General features: G+C 36.2%; 1 protein-coding gene across 4 annotated transcripts in view; it reads right to left on the bottom strand.

Moving 5' to 3' along the window:
- The window catches only part of STXBP4 (syntaxin binding protein 4), a 182,471-nt gene that overhangs the window by 161,175 nt on the left and 8,636 nt on the right, over window positions 1-12,660 (bottom strand). For 3 of the 4 annotated variants that reach the window (XM_079903546.1, XM_079903548.1, XM_079903549.1), the window contains exons 2-4: window positions 9,599-9,675; window positions 8,997-9,124; window positions 5,072-5,204 (exon numbers count right to left, since the gene is read on the bottom strand). In XM_079903546.1, the coding sequence (XP_079759672.1) occupies window positions 5,072-5,204; window positions 8,997-9,043 (180 nt within the window). In that variant the 5' untranslated portion in view covers window positions 9,044-9,124; window positions 9,599-9,675. Of the gene's footprint in view, window positions 1-5,071; window positions 5,205-8,996; window positions 9,125-9,598; window positions 9,726-12,660 lie in introns of those variants that run through there. The other variant, XM_079903547.1, reaches the window with a different exon arrangement.

Here is a 12,660-nt window from a genome sequence, read left to right as displayed (position 1 = left end):
AGAGACCTCTGGGACAACATTAAATGCACCAACATTGGATTATAGGGGTCCCGGAAGGAAAAGAGAGAGAGAAAGGACCCGAGAAAATATTTGAAGAGATTATAGTTGAAAACTTCCCAAACATGGGAAAGGAAATAGCCACCAAAGTCCAGGAAGCACAGAGAGTCCCAGGTAGGATAAACCCAAGGAGAAACAGGTCGAGACACATAGTAATCAAATTGACAAAAATTAAAGATGCAAAATTATTAAAAGCAACAAGGGGAAAACGACAAATAACATATAAGGGAACTCCCATAAGGTTAACAGCTGATTTCTCAGCAGAAACTCTGCAAGCCAGAAGGGAGTGGCACGATATATTTAGTGATGAAAGGGAAGAACCTACAACCAAGAATACTCTACCCAGCAAGGCTCTCATTCAGATTTGATGGAGAAATCAAAAGCTTTACAGACAAGCAAAAGCTAAGAGAATTCAGCACCACCAGACCAGCTTTGCAACAAATGCTAAAGGAATTCCTCTAGGCAGGGAAAAGACTAGCAACATAAAACAACCTTGTACATATAGACTACTATATCAAAACCTCATGGGAACAGCAAACCCAGAAACTACAATAGATACACACAAAAAAAGAAAAAAAAAAAAAAACAACCAAACAACACTAAATATGATCATCAGAAGAAAACAAAAGAGAAAGAAAAGAAAAAAGACCTACAAAAACAAACCCAAAACAATTAAGAAAATGGCAATAGGAACACACATATCAATAATTACCTTAAATGTAAATGGATTAAATGTGCCAAAAGACACAGACTGGCTGAATGGGTACAAAAACAAGACCTGTATATATGCTGTCTACAAGAGATCCACTTCAGACCTAGGGACACATACAGACTGAAAGTGAGGGGATGGAAGAAGGTATTCCATGTAAATGGAAATCAAAAGAAAGCTGGAGTAGCACTACTCATATCCATAAAAATAGACTTAAAAATAAAGACTGTTATAAGAGACAAAGAAGGACACTACGTAACAATCAAGGGATCAATCCAAGAAGAAGATATAGCAATTGTAAACATATATACACCCAACATAGGAGCACTTCAATATATAAGGCAAATACTAACAGCCACAAAGGGAGTAATTGACAGTAACACAATAATAGTGGGGGGCTTTAACACCCCACTTTCATCAATGGACAGATCATCCAGACAGAAAATCAATAAAGAAACACAGGTCTTACTTAAATGATACGTTAGACCAGATGGACTTAATTGATATTTATAGAGCACTCTACCCAAAAGCAGAAGAATACACATGCTTCTCAAGTGTACACGGAACATTCTCCAAGACTGACCACATCCTCGGCCACAAAGCAAGCCTCTGTAAATTTAAGAAAATTGAAATCATATCAAGAATCTTTTCTGACCACAATGCTACGAAATTAGAAATAAGCTACAAGAACAAAAAACTATAAAAAACACAAACACGTGAAGGCTAAACAATATGCTACTAAACAACTAATGGATCACTGAAGAAATCAAAGAGGAAATCAAAAAATACCTAGAGACAAATGGAAATGAAAGCACAATGATCTAAAACCTATGGGATACAGCCAAAGCAGTTCTAAGAGGAAAGTTTATAGCAATACAGTCTTACCTCAGGAAACAAGAAAAATCTCAAATAAACAACCTACCTTATACCTAAAGCAACTAGAGAAAGAACAACAAACAAAACCGAAAGTTAGTAGAAGGAAAGAAGTCATAAAGATCAGAGTAGGAATCATAAAGATCAGATCAGAAATAAATAAATAAATAAGACAATAGCAAAGATCAATGAAACTAAAAGCTGGTTGTTTGAAAAGATAACCAAAATTGATAAACCTTTAGCCAGACTCAAGAAAAAAGGGAGAGGACTCAAATTAACAAAATTAGAAATAAAAACAGAGAAGTTATAACTGACACCACAGAAATACAAAGGATCATAAGAGACTACTATATGCAACAGTATGCCAATAAGATGGACAACCTGGAAGAAATGGACAAATTCTTAGAAAGGTACAGTCTCCCAAGACTGATCCAGGAAGAATTAGAAAATATGAAGAGACCAATCACAAGCACTGAAATTGAAACTGTAATTAAAAAACTCCCAACAAACAAAAGTGCAGGACCTGATGGCTTCATGGGCAAAGTCTATCAAACATTTACAAAAGAGCTAACATCTATTCTTCTGAAACTCTTCCAAAAAAATGGCAGAGGAAGGAAAACTCCTGAATTCATTCTATGAGATCATCATTACCCTGATACCAAAACAAGACAAAGATACCATTAAAAGAGAAAATTACAGGCCAATATCACTGATGAACATAGACATAAAAATCCTCAACAAAAGAGTAGCAATTCGAATCCAACAATACATTAAAAGGATCATACACAATGATCAAGTGGGATTTATCCCAGGAACGCAAGGATTTTTCAATATCCACAAATCAATCAGCATCATACACTACACCAACACAGTAAAGAATAAAAACCATATGATCACCTCAATAGATGCAGAAAAAACTTTTGACAAAATTCAACACCGATTTATGATAAAAACTTTCCAGAAAGTGGGCATAGAGGGAACCTACCTCAAAATAACAAAGGCCATATATGACAAACCCACATCAAGCATCATACTCAATGGTGAAAAGTTGAAATCATCTCCTCTAAGATCAGGAATAAGGCAAGGATGCCCACCCTCACCACTTTTATCCAACATAGTTTTGGAAGTCCTAGCTACAGCAGTCAGAGAAGAAAAAGAAATAAAAGGAATCCAAATTGGAAAATAAGAAGTGAAAATGTCACTGCAGATACATAGAAAATCCTAAAGACATTACCAGAAAACTACTACAGCTCACCAATGAATTTGGTAAATTTGCAGGCTACAAAATTAACACACAGAACTCTGTTGCATTTCTATACACTAATAATGAAAGATCAGAAAGAGAAATTCAAGAAACAATCCCATTTACCATTGCATCAAAAAGAATAAAATACCTAGGAATAAACCTGCCTAAGGAGACAAAAGACTGGCACTCCGAAAACTATAAGATGCTGATGAAAGAAATCACAGATGACGCGAACAGATGGAAAGATATACCATGTTCTTGGATTGGAAGAATCAATATTGTCAAAATGACTATACTTCCCAAGGCAATCTACAGATTCAATGCAATTCTTATCAAATTACCAATGTCATTTTTCACAGAACTAGAACAAAAAATGTTAAAATTTGTATGGAGACACAAAAGACCCCGGAAAGCCAAAGCAATCTTGAGAAAGAAAAATGGAGCTGGAGGAATCAGGCTCCCTGACTTCAGACTATATTAAAAAGCTATAGTAATCAAAACAGTATGGTACTGGCACAAAAGTAGAACTATAGATCAATGGAACAGGATAGAAAGCCCAGAAATAAACCCACGCATCTATGGTCAATGAATCTATGACAAAGGAGGCAAGACAATACAATGGTGGAAAGACATTCTCTTCAACAAATGGTGTTGGGAAAGCTGGACAGCTACATGTAAAAAAAATGAAATTAGGTCATTCTTTAACACTATACACAAAAATAAGCTCAAAATGTTTTAAAGACCTAAATGTGAGACTGGACACTATAAAAGTCCTAGAGGAAAACATAGGCAGGACACTCTCTGACATAAATCGCAGCAATATATTTTCCAATCTGTCTCCCTGAGAAATGGAAATAAGAACAAAAATAAACAAATGGCACCTAATTAAACTCAAAAGCTTTTGCACAGCAAAGGAAACCATAACCAAAACGAAAAGACAATCCACAGAGTGGGAGAAAATACTTGCAAATGATGTGACTGACAAGGGATTAGCCTCCAAAATCTATAAACAGCCCATGTGGCTTAATATCATCAAAACAAACAACCCAATCAAAAAATGGGCAGAAGACCTAAACAGACATTTTTCCAAGGAAGACATATGAATGGCCAAGAGGCACATGAAAAAATGTTCAGCATCACTAATGATTAGAGAAATGCAAATCAAAACTAGTGAGATATCACCTCACACCAGTCAAAATGGCTATCATCAAAAATCCACGAACAATAAATGCTGGAGAGGGCGTGGAGAGAAGGGAACCCTCCTACACTGCTGGTGGGAATGTAAAATGGTACAGCCACTATAGAGAACATTATGGAGGTTCCTTAAAAAACTAAAAACAGAGCTAACATATGACCCTGCAATCCCACTCCTGAGCATATATCTGGAGAAAAACATGGTCGGAAAGGATACATGCACCCCAATGTTCATTGCAGTACTGTTTACAATAGCCAAGACATGGAAGCAACCTACATGTCCATCGACAGAGGAATGGATAAAGAAGATGTGATACATATATACAATGGAATATTACTCAGTCATAAAAAAGAATGAAATAATGTCATTTGCAGCAACATGGATGGACATAGAGATTGTCATACTGAGTGAAGTAAATCAGAAAGAGAAAGAGAAATACCTTGTGATATTGTTTATTTGTGGAAACTAAAAAGAAATGATACAAATGAACATATTTACAAAAGAGAAACAGACTCATAGACTTAGAGAATGAACTTATGGTTACAGGGGAGAAGGGTGGAGGGAAGTTATAGTTAAGGGGTTTGGGATTGACATGTACACACTGCTATATTTAAAGCACAGAGAACTCTGCTCAATGTTATGTGGCAGCCTGGATGGGAGGGGAGTCTGGGGGAGAATGGATACATGTACTTGTAGGGCTAAGTTGCTTTGCTGTGCACCTGAAACTATCACAACATTGTTAATCGGTTATACTCCAATATAAAATAAAAAGTTAAAAAAAAAAGTAAAATTTGAGATTATTCTTCCTTAGCTTAATGCATGCTTAAATGTTTCTCTGTCTTATTAGTCAAAATGTTAATTCTTTCTACTTCCTAGATGTATACATCATCACAAAAAAAAATTAAAAATTTTACTGATGATATAGGAAAACACACCTCATCACTAGTGGTTTTGTCTTTTAGGTGAAGGGTTATTTTTATTTTCATTTTACCTTATAACAGTCTCCTCCAGGCATGATTTCCTGAATATATACCAAGGGACCTTCATTCCGGTTAATTCCTCCTAGGATCTTCAGACCAAGGCCTGTCTCCTTGGTAACTGTAATCATCTGAAAGGCAGGATCCCTAAGATAAAGTAAAGTAGCATGCACAGGTTAGCCTAGAGATGGGCACCTACTTTTTCTTTAAACTGTTTGGTAAATCAAATTCTTAGAACTAAACAACTCAGAATACTCCGTATACACTAGCAACGACATTTTAAAAAGTATGATCATACAAAAGCAATCAAATGAATTTTCTTAGCTCTAATTTTAGTTTTTCTATAAAACAGCCAAACAGTACAAGAAATTACTGCAATAATGCTTATTTCTTTGGAGTAGAAAATACTTTAAAAATATTATTCAAACAACTTTAAGATTTATTAAAGATTTATTAAATATTAATTCAAACAACTTTATTTATTTATTAAATATTATTCAAACAACTTTAAGATTTATTAAAGATTTATTAAAGGTGACTGAAGAGACTTAGTTTTAACTGATTATTTTGACTACACTGAAGGATTCCAAAACAAAATACTTTAATGAATTAGGTAAGTGACTTTAAAAGACATGTTTTTGGCCACCTAAAGCAAAATAAATATGACCTTCATTTGAATCTCAAAAAAATGCAGTTTATCTTTTTAATTTAGAAAGAGTATTTTCCTGGTACAAATCACTTGCTCCAGCTGCAATTTCTGCCAGACATAAAAGTGATGCCATTAGAAAAGAAGGAACTGTTAAAAGAATTCTGCAAAAGGTACTCTCCCCCCTTCACCTCAGTTGTGTTTCTAAACAGTGGTCAGAGCAGACACTTTTACTGGTCCAAGAGAACTTGAATAAAGCATGAAATGAAGCTCAGGGCCGTCTGCTTACTTATGGTGTAGTGGGTGTTGTGCTAAGCAATATACATACATTAGGCCGTTCAACTAATATTTATAAAATCCCTATGATGATTACCCTCATTTTTCTAAAAGAACCCAAATCTGGGCAGGTTAACTTGGTGGCCCAAGGTTACGAAGCTGGAGAACAACAATGTGAGGGCAGTCTGTCTAACTCCAGAGACAAAGTATGGTCTAAGGTCTACTTCACTGGTGCATTAAAGCCATTGTTGAATATAGGACTTCCAGCTGTCTTCAAACGTGCCAAAACACAGAAACCGCTCTTTGAAAAGAGTTACTTCATATCTTACATATGATTATAGCTTTAAAAAAATTTTCTTAACTTCTGCCATAGAAGTTCTGACTATATCTTTAAGAAGACTTGTATTCAAAAGTTAAATCATAAAAAAGTAGAATGAAAGAAATTAAAAATTAAAAAAAAACTTACAAAACTCCCTGTTTTTGAATATTTTGCCCTTTATATAGCACATCCTTTAGGGTTGCATTATATTGAATTCAGCTCTAGGGTTGGAGGGCCTATCTGGGGATACTAGGGTAATAGTCAATTAGCTAGGAAAAAAAGGCAGAAAATGTTCTACAGTCAGATTTCAGAACCTCAGTCCATTCTTGACAGGAGATTTAGACTGCAAGGACGTAAAGGAGTGAAGCCTAGAAAAGGGCAAGATGAAGAAAGGGGACAAAGGTCCTCATTAAGCACCTCCAATAACCTCTTAAACCCTCTAAATGTCAATTTCCTTCAATGGGGACACACACGATCTCCAGCATATGTTATTTCAGTAAGGGATCCCTCCTTTTCTAATCCCAACACACAGTATCTATTATTAACACAGCAGTGTATTTACTTGCTAGGACCTTACTTTAAAATTCCCTCATTGTTAAGAATTTATATTACTTCTTTTTCTTTTTTTTTTTTGTCTATTAAAAATAGTTCTGCTGGGCTTCCCAGGTGGCGCAGTGGTTGAGAGTTCGCCGGCCAATGCAGGGTACACGGGTTCGTGCCCCGATCCGGGAAGATCCCATATGCCGCAGAGCGGCTAGGCCCGTGAGCCATGGCCGCTGAGCCTGTGCGTCCGGAGCCTGTGCTCCACAATGGGAGAAGCCACAACAGTGAGAGGCCCGCGTACCGCAAAAAAAAAAAAAAAACACAAAACAAAACAAACAGACAAAAAAAACCAGGCAGAGACACTGCTTTTCACCTATCAGATCAATGTAAATTTAGAACTTTCACAATATAAGACAAGGCTTCAGGAAAGAGGTACTCTTTTACATTGTTGGTGGTAATGCAAAATGGCATAACCCCTAAAGAGGGGATTTGGAAGTCTCTAACTTTACCTTCTGATCCAACAATCCCCTTTCTAGGAACCTTTCCCAAAGATACTCTGGCAAGAAATACAAATGACTTGTATACTAGGTTCGTCATTTGGCATAATTTATGATCACCAAAAATAGCAAACAATTCAAATGTCCATCAATAAGGTACTGGATGAATAAACTATGGTATATTAAGAACAGAATACTATACAGTTACAACAAGGTACAAGGAAGATCTTTATAAATTGATATGAAGTGATCACCAGGATATAATTTTAAGTTAAAAAAAAGTCTGGTCAAAACACTATATATGATATGCTACCTTTTTGTTAAGAATGCACTGGCAAGTGGAGCCTGGGAGCTGAATCCTGGGTGTTTTGGAACATTTTGCCTTGGTCATATGCTACTTCCTCATGAACTTGATTTTGCCCTAAGTAGTTGGATAAAACTCTGTGTTGTCACACAGAGTAAAACTGTTCAACATCAATGCATGGAGCTCTGTAGACAGAGCTCTTCACCTACCAACAGCTGGGGCTGGCTTATATCTCTATGAGACTGGAGCTTTCCACTGCTCCCAGGAGGAGGCATCAGAGAAAGATACCTTGAGTTTAACTAACCTGACACCCTTCTGCAGGGAAGATCTTCAAACCTGAGTCAAAGGGCTGGTGAACACTTGTTTACTATGTAAGCAAGAGTAGAAGAATGTCTATACAGTGGAACTATATACAGAATAAATAATAACTTTGAGAAAAAATATAATTATATACACACATATATATATCACATGCATATATATTTATATGGATATGTATTTTCTTATGCAAAAAGAAACACTGAAAAAGAACTAAGAATAAAGATGGCTATTTATAGGAGGAATGAAGGCACAGAGTGAAAAACAAGACTGAAAGCAGGACTTCTCCAAATATACCTTGTTATATGTGTGTTACATGTTTGCAAAACGGCCAATTCTTCTCGTCTCTGTCTGCATGCCCCCAGGAATGTGACTTTACTGTTCCTTCCATTAAAAAGTAAAGTCTGTAACTCTAGACCTTGAATTTGGACTTAGTTATCTAAATTGCTTTAGCCAATGGTGCATAAGCAAATGTGAGGAAAACAGACATTTGAAAAACACTTGTGTTTTGCTGCTGGGAACCATTCTACCACCACGTGAAAAAGTCTGAGCTAGCTGCCTGGAAGATGAGATGCCAAGTTGAAAGAGACTTCAGCTATCCAGCCTTCCTAGATGAGGCCCCAGAACATGTCAATGAGGCCACCCTACGTGATCTGGTGCAGCCCAGAAGAACTGTTCACAGAATCACGAGGAAGAATAAATGCTTGCTTGTTTCAAGGTATTTTGAGCTGGTTTGTTAGTCAGCAAATGTTAATCTTAACATTGTTATTTTTATACTGGAATTATAAAATATTTTAGGTATTTAAAAAATCAGATCAAATTTTTAAAAAGCAGTCTATATAAATAATTCTAAAAGAGAATGCATAATTATCCTTTACCCTGATTTACACAGAAAGCTCTGATCAACCTTTTCATTACCACTATCTTAGACCACAGGTACGTAGCTGTATAAAACTTTCCACCAAATGTTCATTAGTATTCTACATATTTTAAACTATGATAGTTCAAAACATATTAAATTTAATTTAGCAATTACTTTTCAAGTAGACCAGATGATACTACAGCAGATGTATTTTTATTCATGGTTTCACCACTACTGTAGCCTTGGATTTAACAGCTGTATAAATGAAGATCTTGACGAAGAGTCTATAAATTCTTCTTTTCCTAAGATTGGAGAAGTAGAAAATAAACTGTCATGTCTTAGAACAGTCAAATTTGATTTTAACTGTGCATAAAAACATTACATATACTTGGCATGTAAACAATATGTCCCTGTGTATAGATGATAGATGTATTTTATATATATTGAGCTATGGCATTTTAGTCATCGCTGATAATATCTGAGAAATGTAAAGGCAGTTCTGTAGATAGAAAGCTAGATAGAGCTATAGGACTATATCTATATCATTATTAATATCTATAGCTATATAAAAATCTGTATATACAGTTAAGCTTTAGGTAACTATTTTTAGGTAACTATTATAGCTTCCACCGTTACTAAGCTTAAAAAACACATAATAATAAAAGACTGAGGAAAATGTCTCTTGTGAGCACAAGGCTAGGAATTTTACAGTCAGAATGTCTGCAAAATAATTATACAATACACTTTGAAGAAAACACAAATTCCTACTGTCTCACCAACTATCTTGAGGGACTTCCTGCAGATCCTATATTACTCTGACTCATATTACTCCATGAGCTTCTTAAATACTTTCCTATAAAAAGAAAAAAATATTATTTTAATGTCTCATATAGCTCCACTGTGAAAATTATAGAGAATAGTGCAGTTTCATTTAATTTAAAAACTGTATTTGAACAGATTTACCACTTCTGTATAAGAAACATAAAGTATAGAAACCTGAAGTTGAAAAAGACCTTAGGATCATTTAGCACAGCTCTCTTATTAAAGCAATGAGTAGCTAGATTCAGAGAGATTGTGTACTTTCCCTATACAAATGAGAAATAGTCAATGGTTTTTTTCCCAACTAGAACTCAGGCTTCAGAGCCCACAGCATGGAACTTGACATCGGACAGACCTGCATTCCAATTTGAGCTTCTAGGCTTCTCCAAGCATCAGTTTCTTCAAAGGTACAGTAGGTAGTAGTGGTAGTTTTACAAATGGACACATATGTCAAAACTCACCAAACTGTCTCACTATAAATATGTGCTGTTTGTTATAAATCAGTTATACCCTAGTAAAGTTAAATTTTTTTAAAAATCCAATTTTCAGATAAAAATGGCAGCTTGACCTTGGCATGTATCTTCTTTTCCTCCAAGAGCCCACTAATATAACCCTAATATAAAGGGTTACAAACAGTATAAACTCATAATGTTAGAGAAAAAATGAAAGAAGAGCCATGAGATGAAAAGTTTCAATAAATTTCTGGAAGACAAAAAATAGATGGTAGGACGATAATTGATAAAGGAGGCCTGAAGAAGCTGAAAGCTAGGGAAAGGCTTTGTAAACACTTTTAAGTTTGAGCACACATATAGAAAATGGTAATACTTGTATGGTGTACTGGGGTAAACAGAGGTGGCATGCTATACCTCTAAGAAGCTGAGGGGCAATCACTAACTCAGCACACCATAACTGATTCATGGCAAAATTCTGGCCTAAAAAACAGCTAGAGATGTTGAGGAACATATCTTGTAGAATCCCAGAGAGGTTGGGGACTCAGGAACCCAAAGTACTAGGGACAGTGAAACTGAGGTGGAGAACTAAAATCAAGGGGATTATCCTGTCTCTTCTCCAACTACTTATGTGAGAGAAATCCTAGATTCTTCTGTCAATAAATTAAATGGACTCTGAAGAAAGAGCCGACAACCTTTTGGGATCCTAACACAGAATTGTATCACTGGTCTGTGTGTTAAAAACCTGCTTCAACTTTCACAGCCTCTGTGGTAGCAAGCAACAGAAACAGTGGGAGCACACAGATCAACAGTAGCAGGGAAATGAAGCCACCAAGCGCTGTCAGCAGCAAGAGTCTGATGGCCAGGAAGCAAGAAGGTTACTCAGTACCCCATGGGGGAAGGAGGGGAAACTTGAGGGAAGAGCTTACAATCCTAGGGCTTGACAGAGTAATGACTCAGAGTCAAGAGCTGCTGCAGTGGTCCACAAGACTAATGCAGTGGTAGAAGAGAGTTCAATTCTAAAAGTAAGTTTTTATAAGTTCATTATAGACTGCTTTAATAATATAGCAGAATGGAGCAGATTCCCAAATCTTCAGTGAGGAAGTTTTGATATAACAATAATAATAGCAACTACCATCTATTGGCACCATGTGTCACACACTGTGCTAAGTATTTCAAGTGTATTTATCTTATTTAATATCCTGAAAAATTCATTAGCTTTAAGTAAAAAAAAAGCTGAGTTCAAATGGCAATACCACTATATGCTAGCCATACAGCCTTAGAAGAGTTACCTAACCTCCTGGCATCTCTTCACATTAAGGTAGGAATAATAACACCTAGCTAAAAGAGTTGCCATGAGGATTAAGGGAGATGTAAAAAACTGGGCTGTCTTCACAGTGTTACCAAAGTGAGTAAGATCCCCATGCAGTAGTGATTTGTCTTAGCTGGGCACTGGGTCCCCAGGTCATGGAACATATCCAAGTATAATGGATATGTCATTGTTAAATTCTATAATAGATTCCATATAGTGTCATTTAATTCTTTTTCTACTTCAAACTATTAAAATGAAATTTCAGTTTTTAAATTATTTCATTCACCTAACATACCTGTCATTGTCCTAAGTGCTAGAGGTGAGATAAAAAGAAAAGAGTCTCTCCCCAGAGACAGTCAAATAAACAGACATCAGGAGTGTGCTAAGTGCTCTGACTGGTATTCGCAGGGTGTTGGGGGCATGGAGGAAGGCCATCTAACCCAGAATGGAGGAGTCGTCATGAAACAGCAACACAGCCAGGCATCATACTAGAGGATTTTATCCTCAGAGGAGCCCCAAAAGGCAGGTAATATTAACCCATTTTACATAAGAGAAAATCAGTTAATGGAGAAGCTATGTGACTTGCTCATGGCCACAGTGCTAAACAGTTATAAAGTGGAATTTGAATCCAGTTCTGCCTGGCTTCAAACACAAGCTTTTTCTGCTACAGGACACTGGAAAATTAATTTATGTGGAAAAATGTCATCCTCCAACAAAGTAGGATAAGAGAGTGTTAATTAATGCTGTCTCTCTTCTATGAAGATGATACTATTTTTTTTTTTTTTTTTTTTTTTTGGCTGTGTCACGCAGCATGCAGGATCTTAGCGCCCCAACCAGGGATTGAACCCGTGCCCCCTGCAGTGGAAGCATGGAGACTTAACCACTGGACCGCCAGGGAAGTCCCTATGAAGATGATACTACTGATTAAACTTCTTTACAATAATGAAATGGGTTTAATCTTATCCATTCAAACATCAGCCTTTTTTTTTTCCTCTCCACATGAACAAGGTATCCATTATCATATCCTTAAAAATCATAAAATGCCTTTTCCTTCCCTCTCCTTTGCTTGTTTCCTACTCCTTCCTTTATACAAGCGAGCAAGGTCCTCAATTGATAGGAGTTCTAGTAATGTTACACATCCACCCCAATCCCCCAACTTCACAGTATTAATGAATGACACAAAGAAAATATTCTATTCTTTTACTAAAAATACGACTATTCAAGGAAAATATTTTGTTTTTCTAGGTTGCTGATTCAT

The sequence above is a fragment of the Stenella coeruleoalba genome, assembly GCF_951394435.1.
Source record: "Stenella coeruleoalba genome assembly, chromosome: 19".
Lineage (NCBI taxonomy): Eukaryota > Metazoa > Chordata > Mammalia > Artiodactyla > Delphinidae > Stenella > Stenella coeruleoalba.
This window is presented reverse-complemented; position numbering and strand designations above follow the sequence as displayed.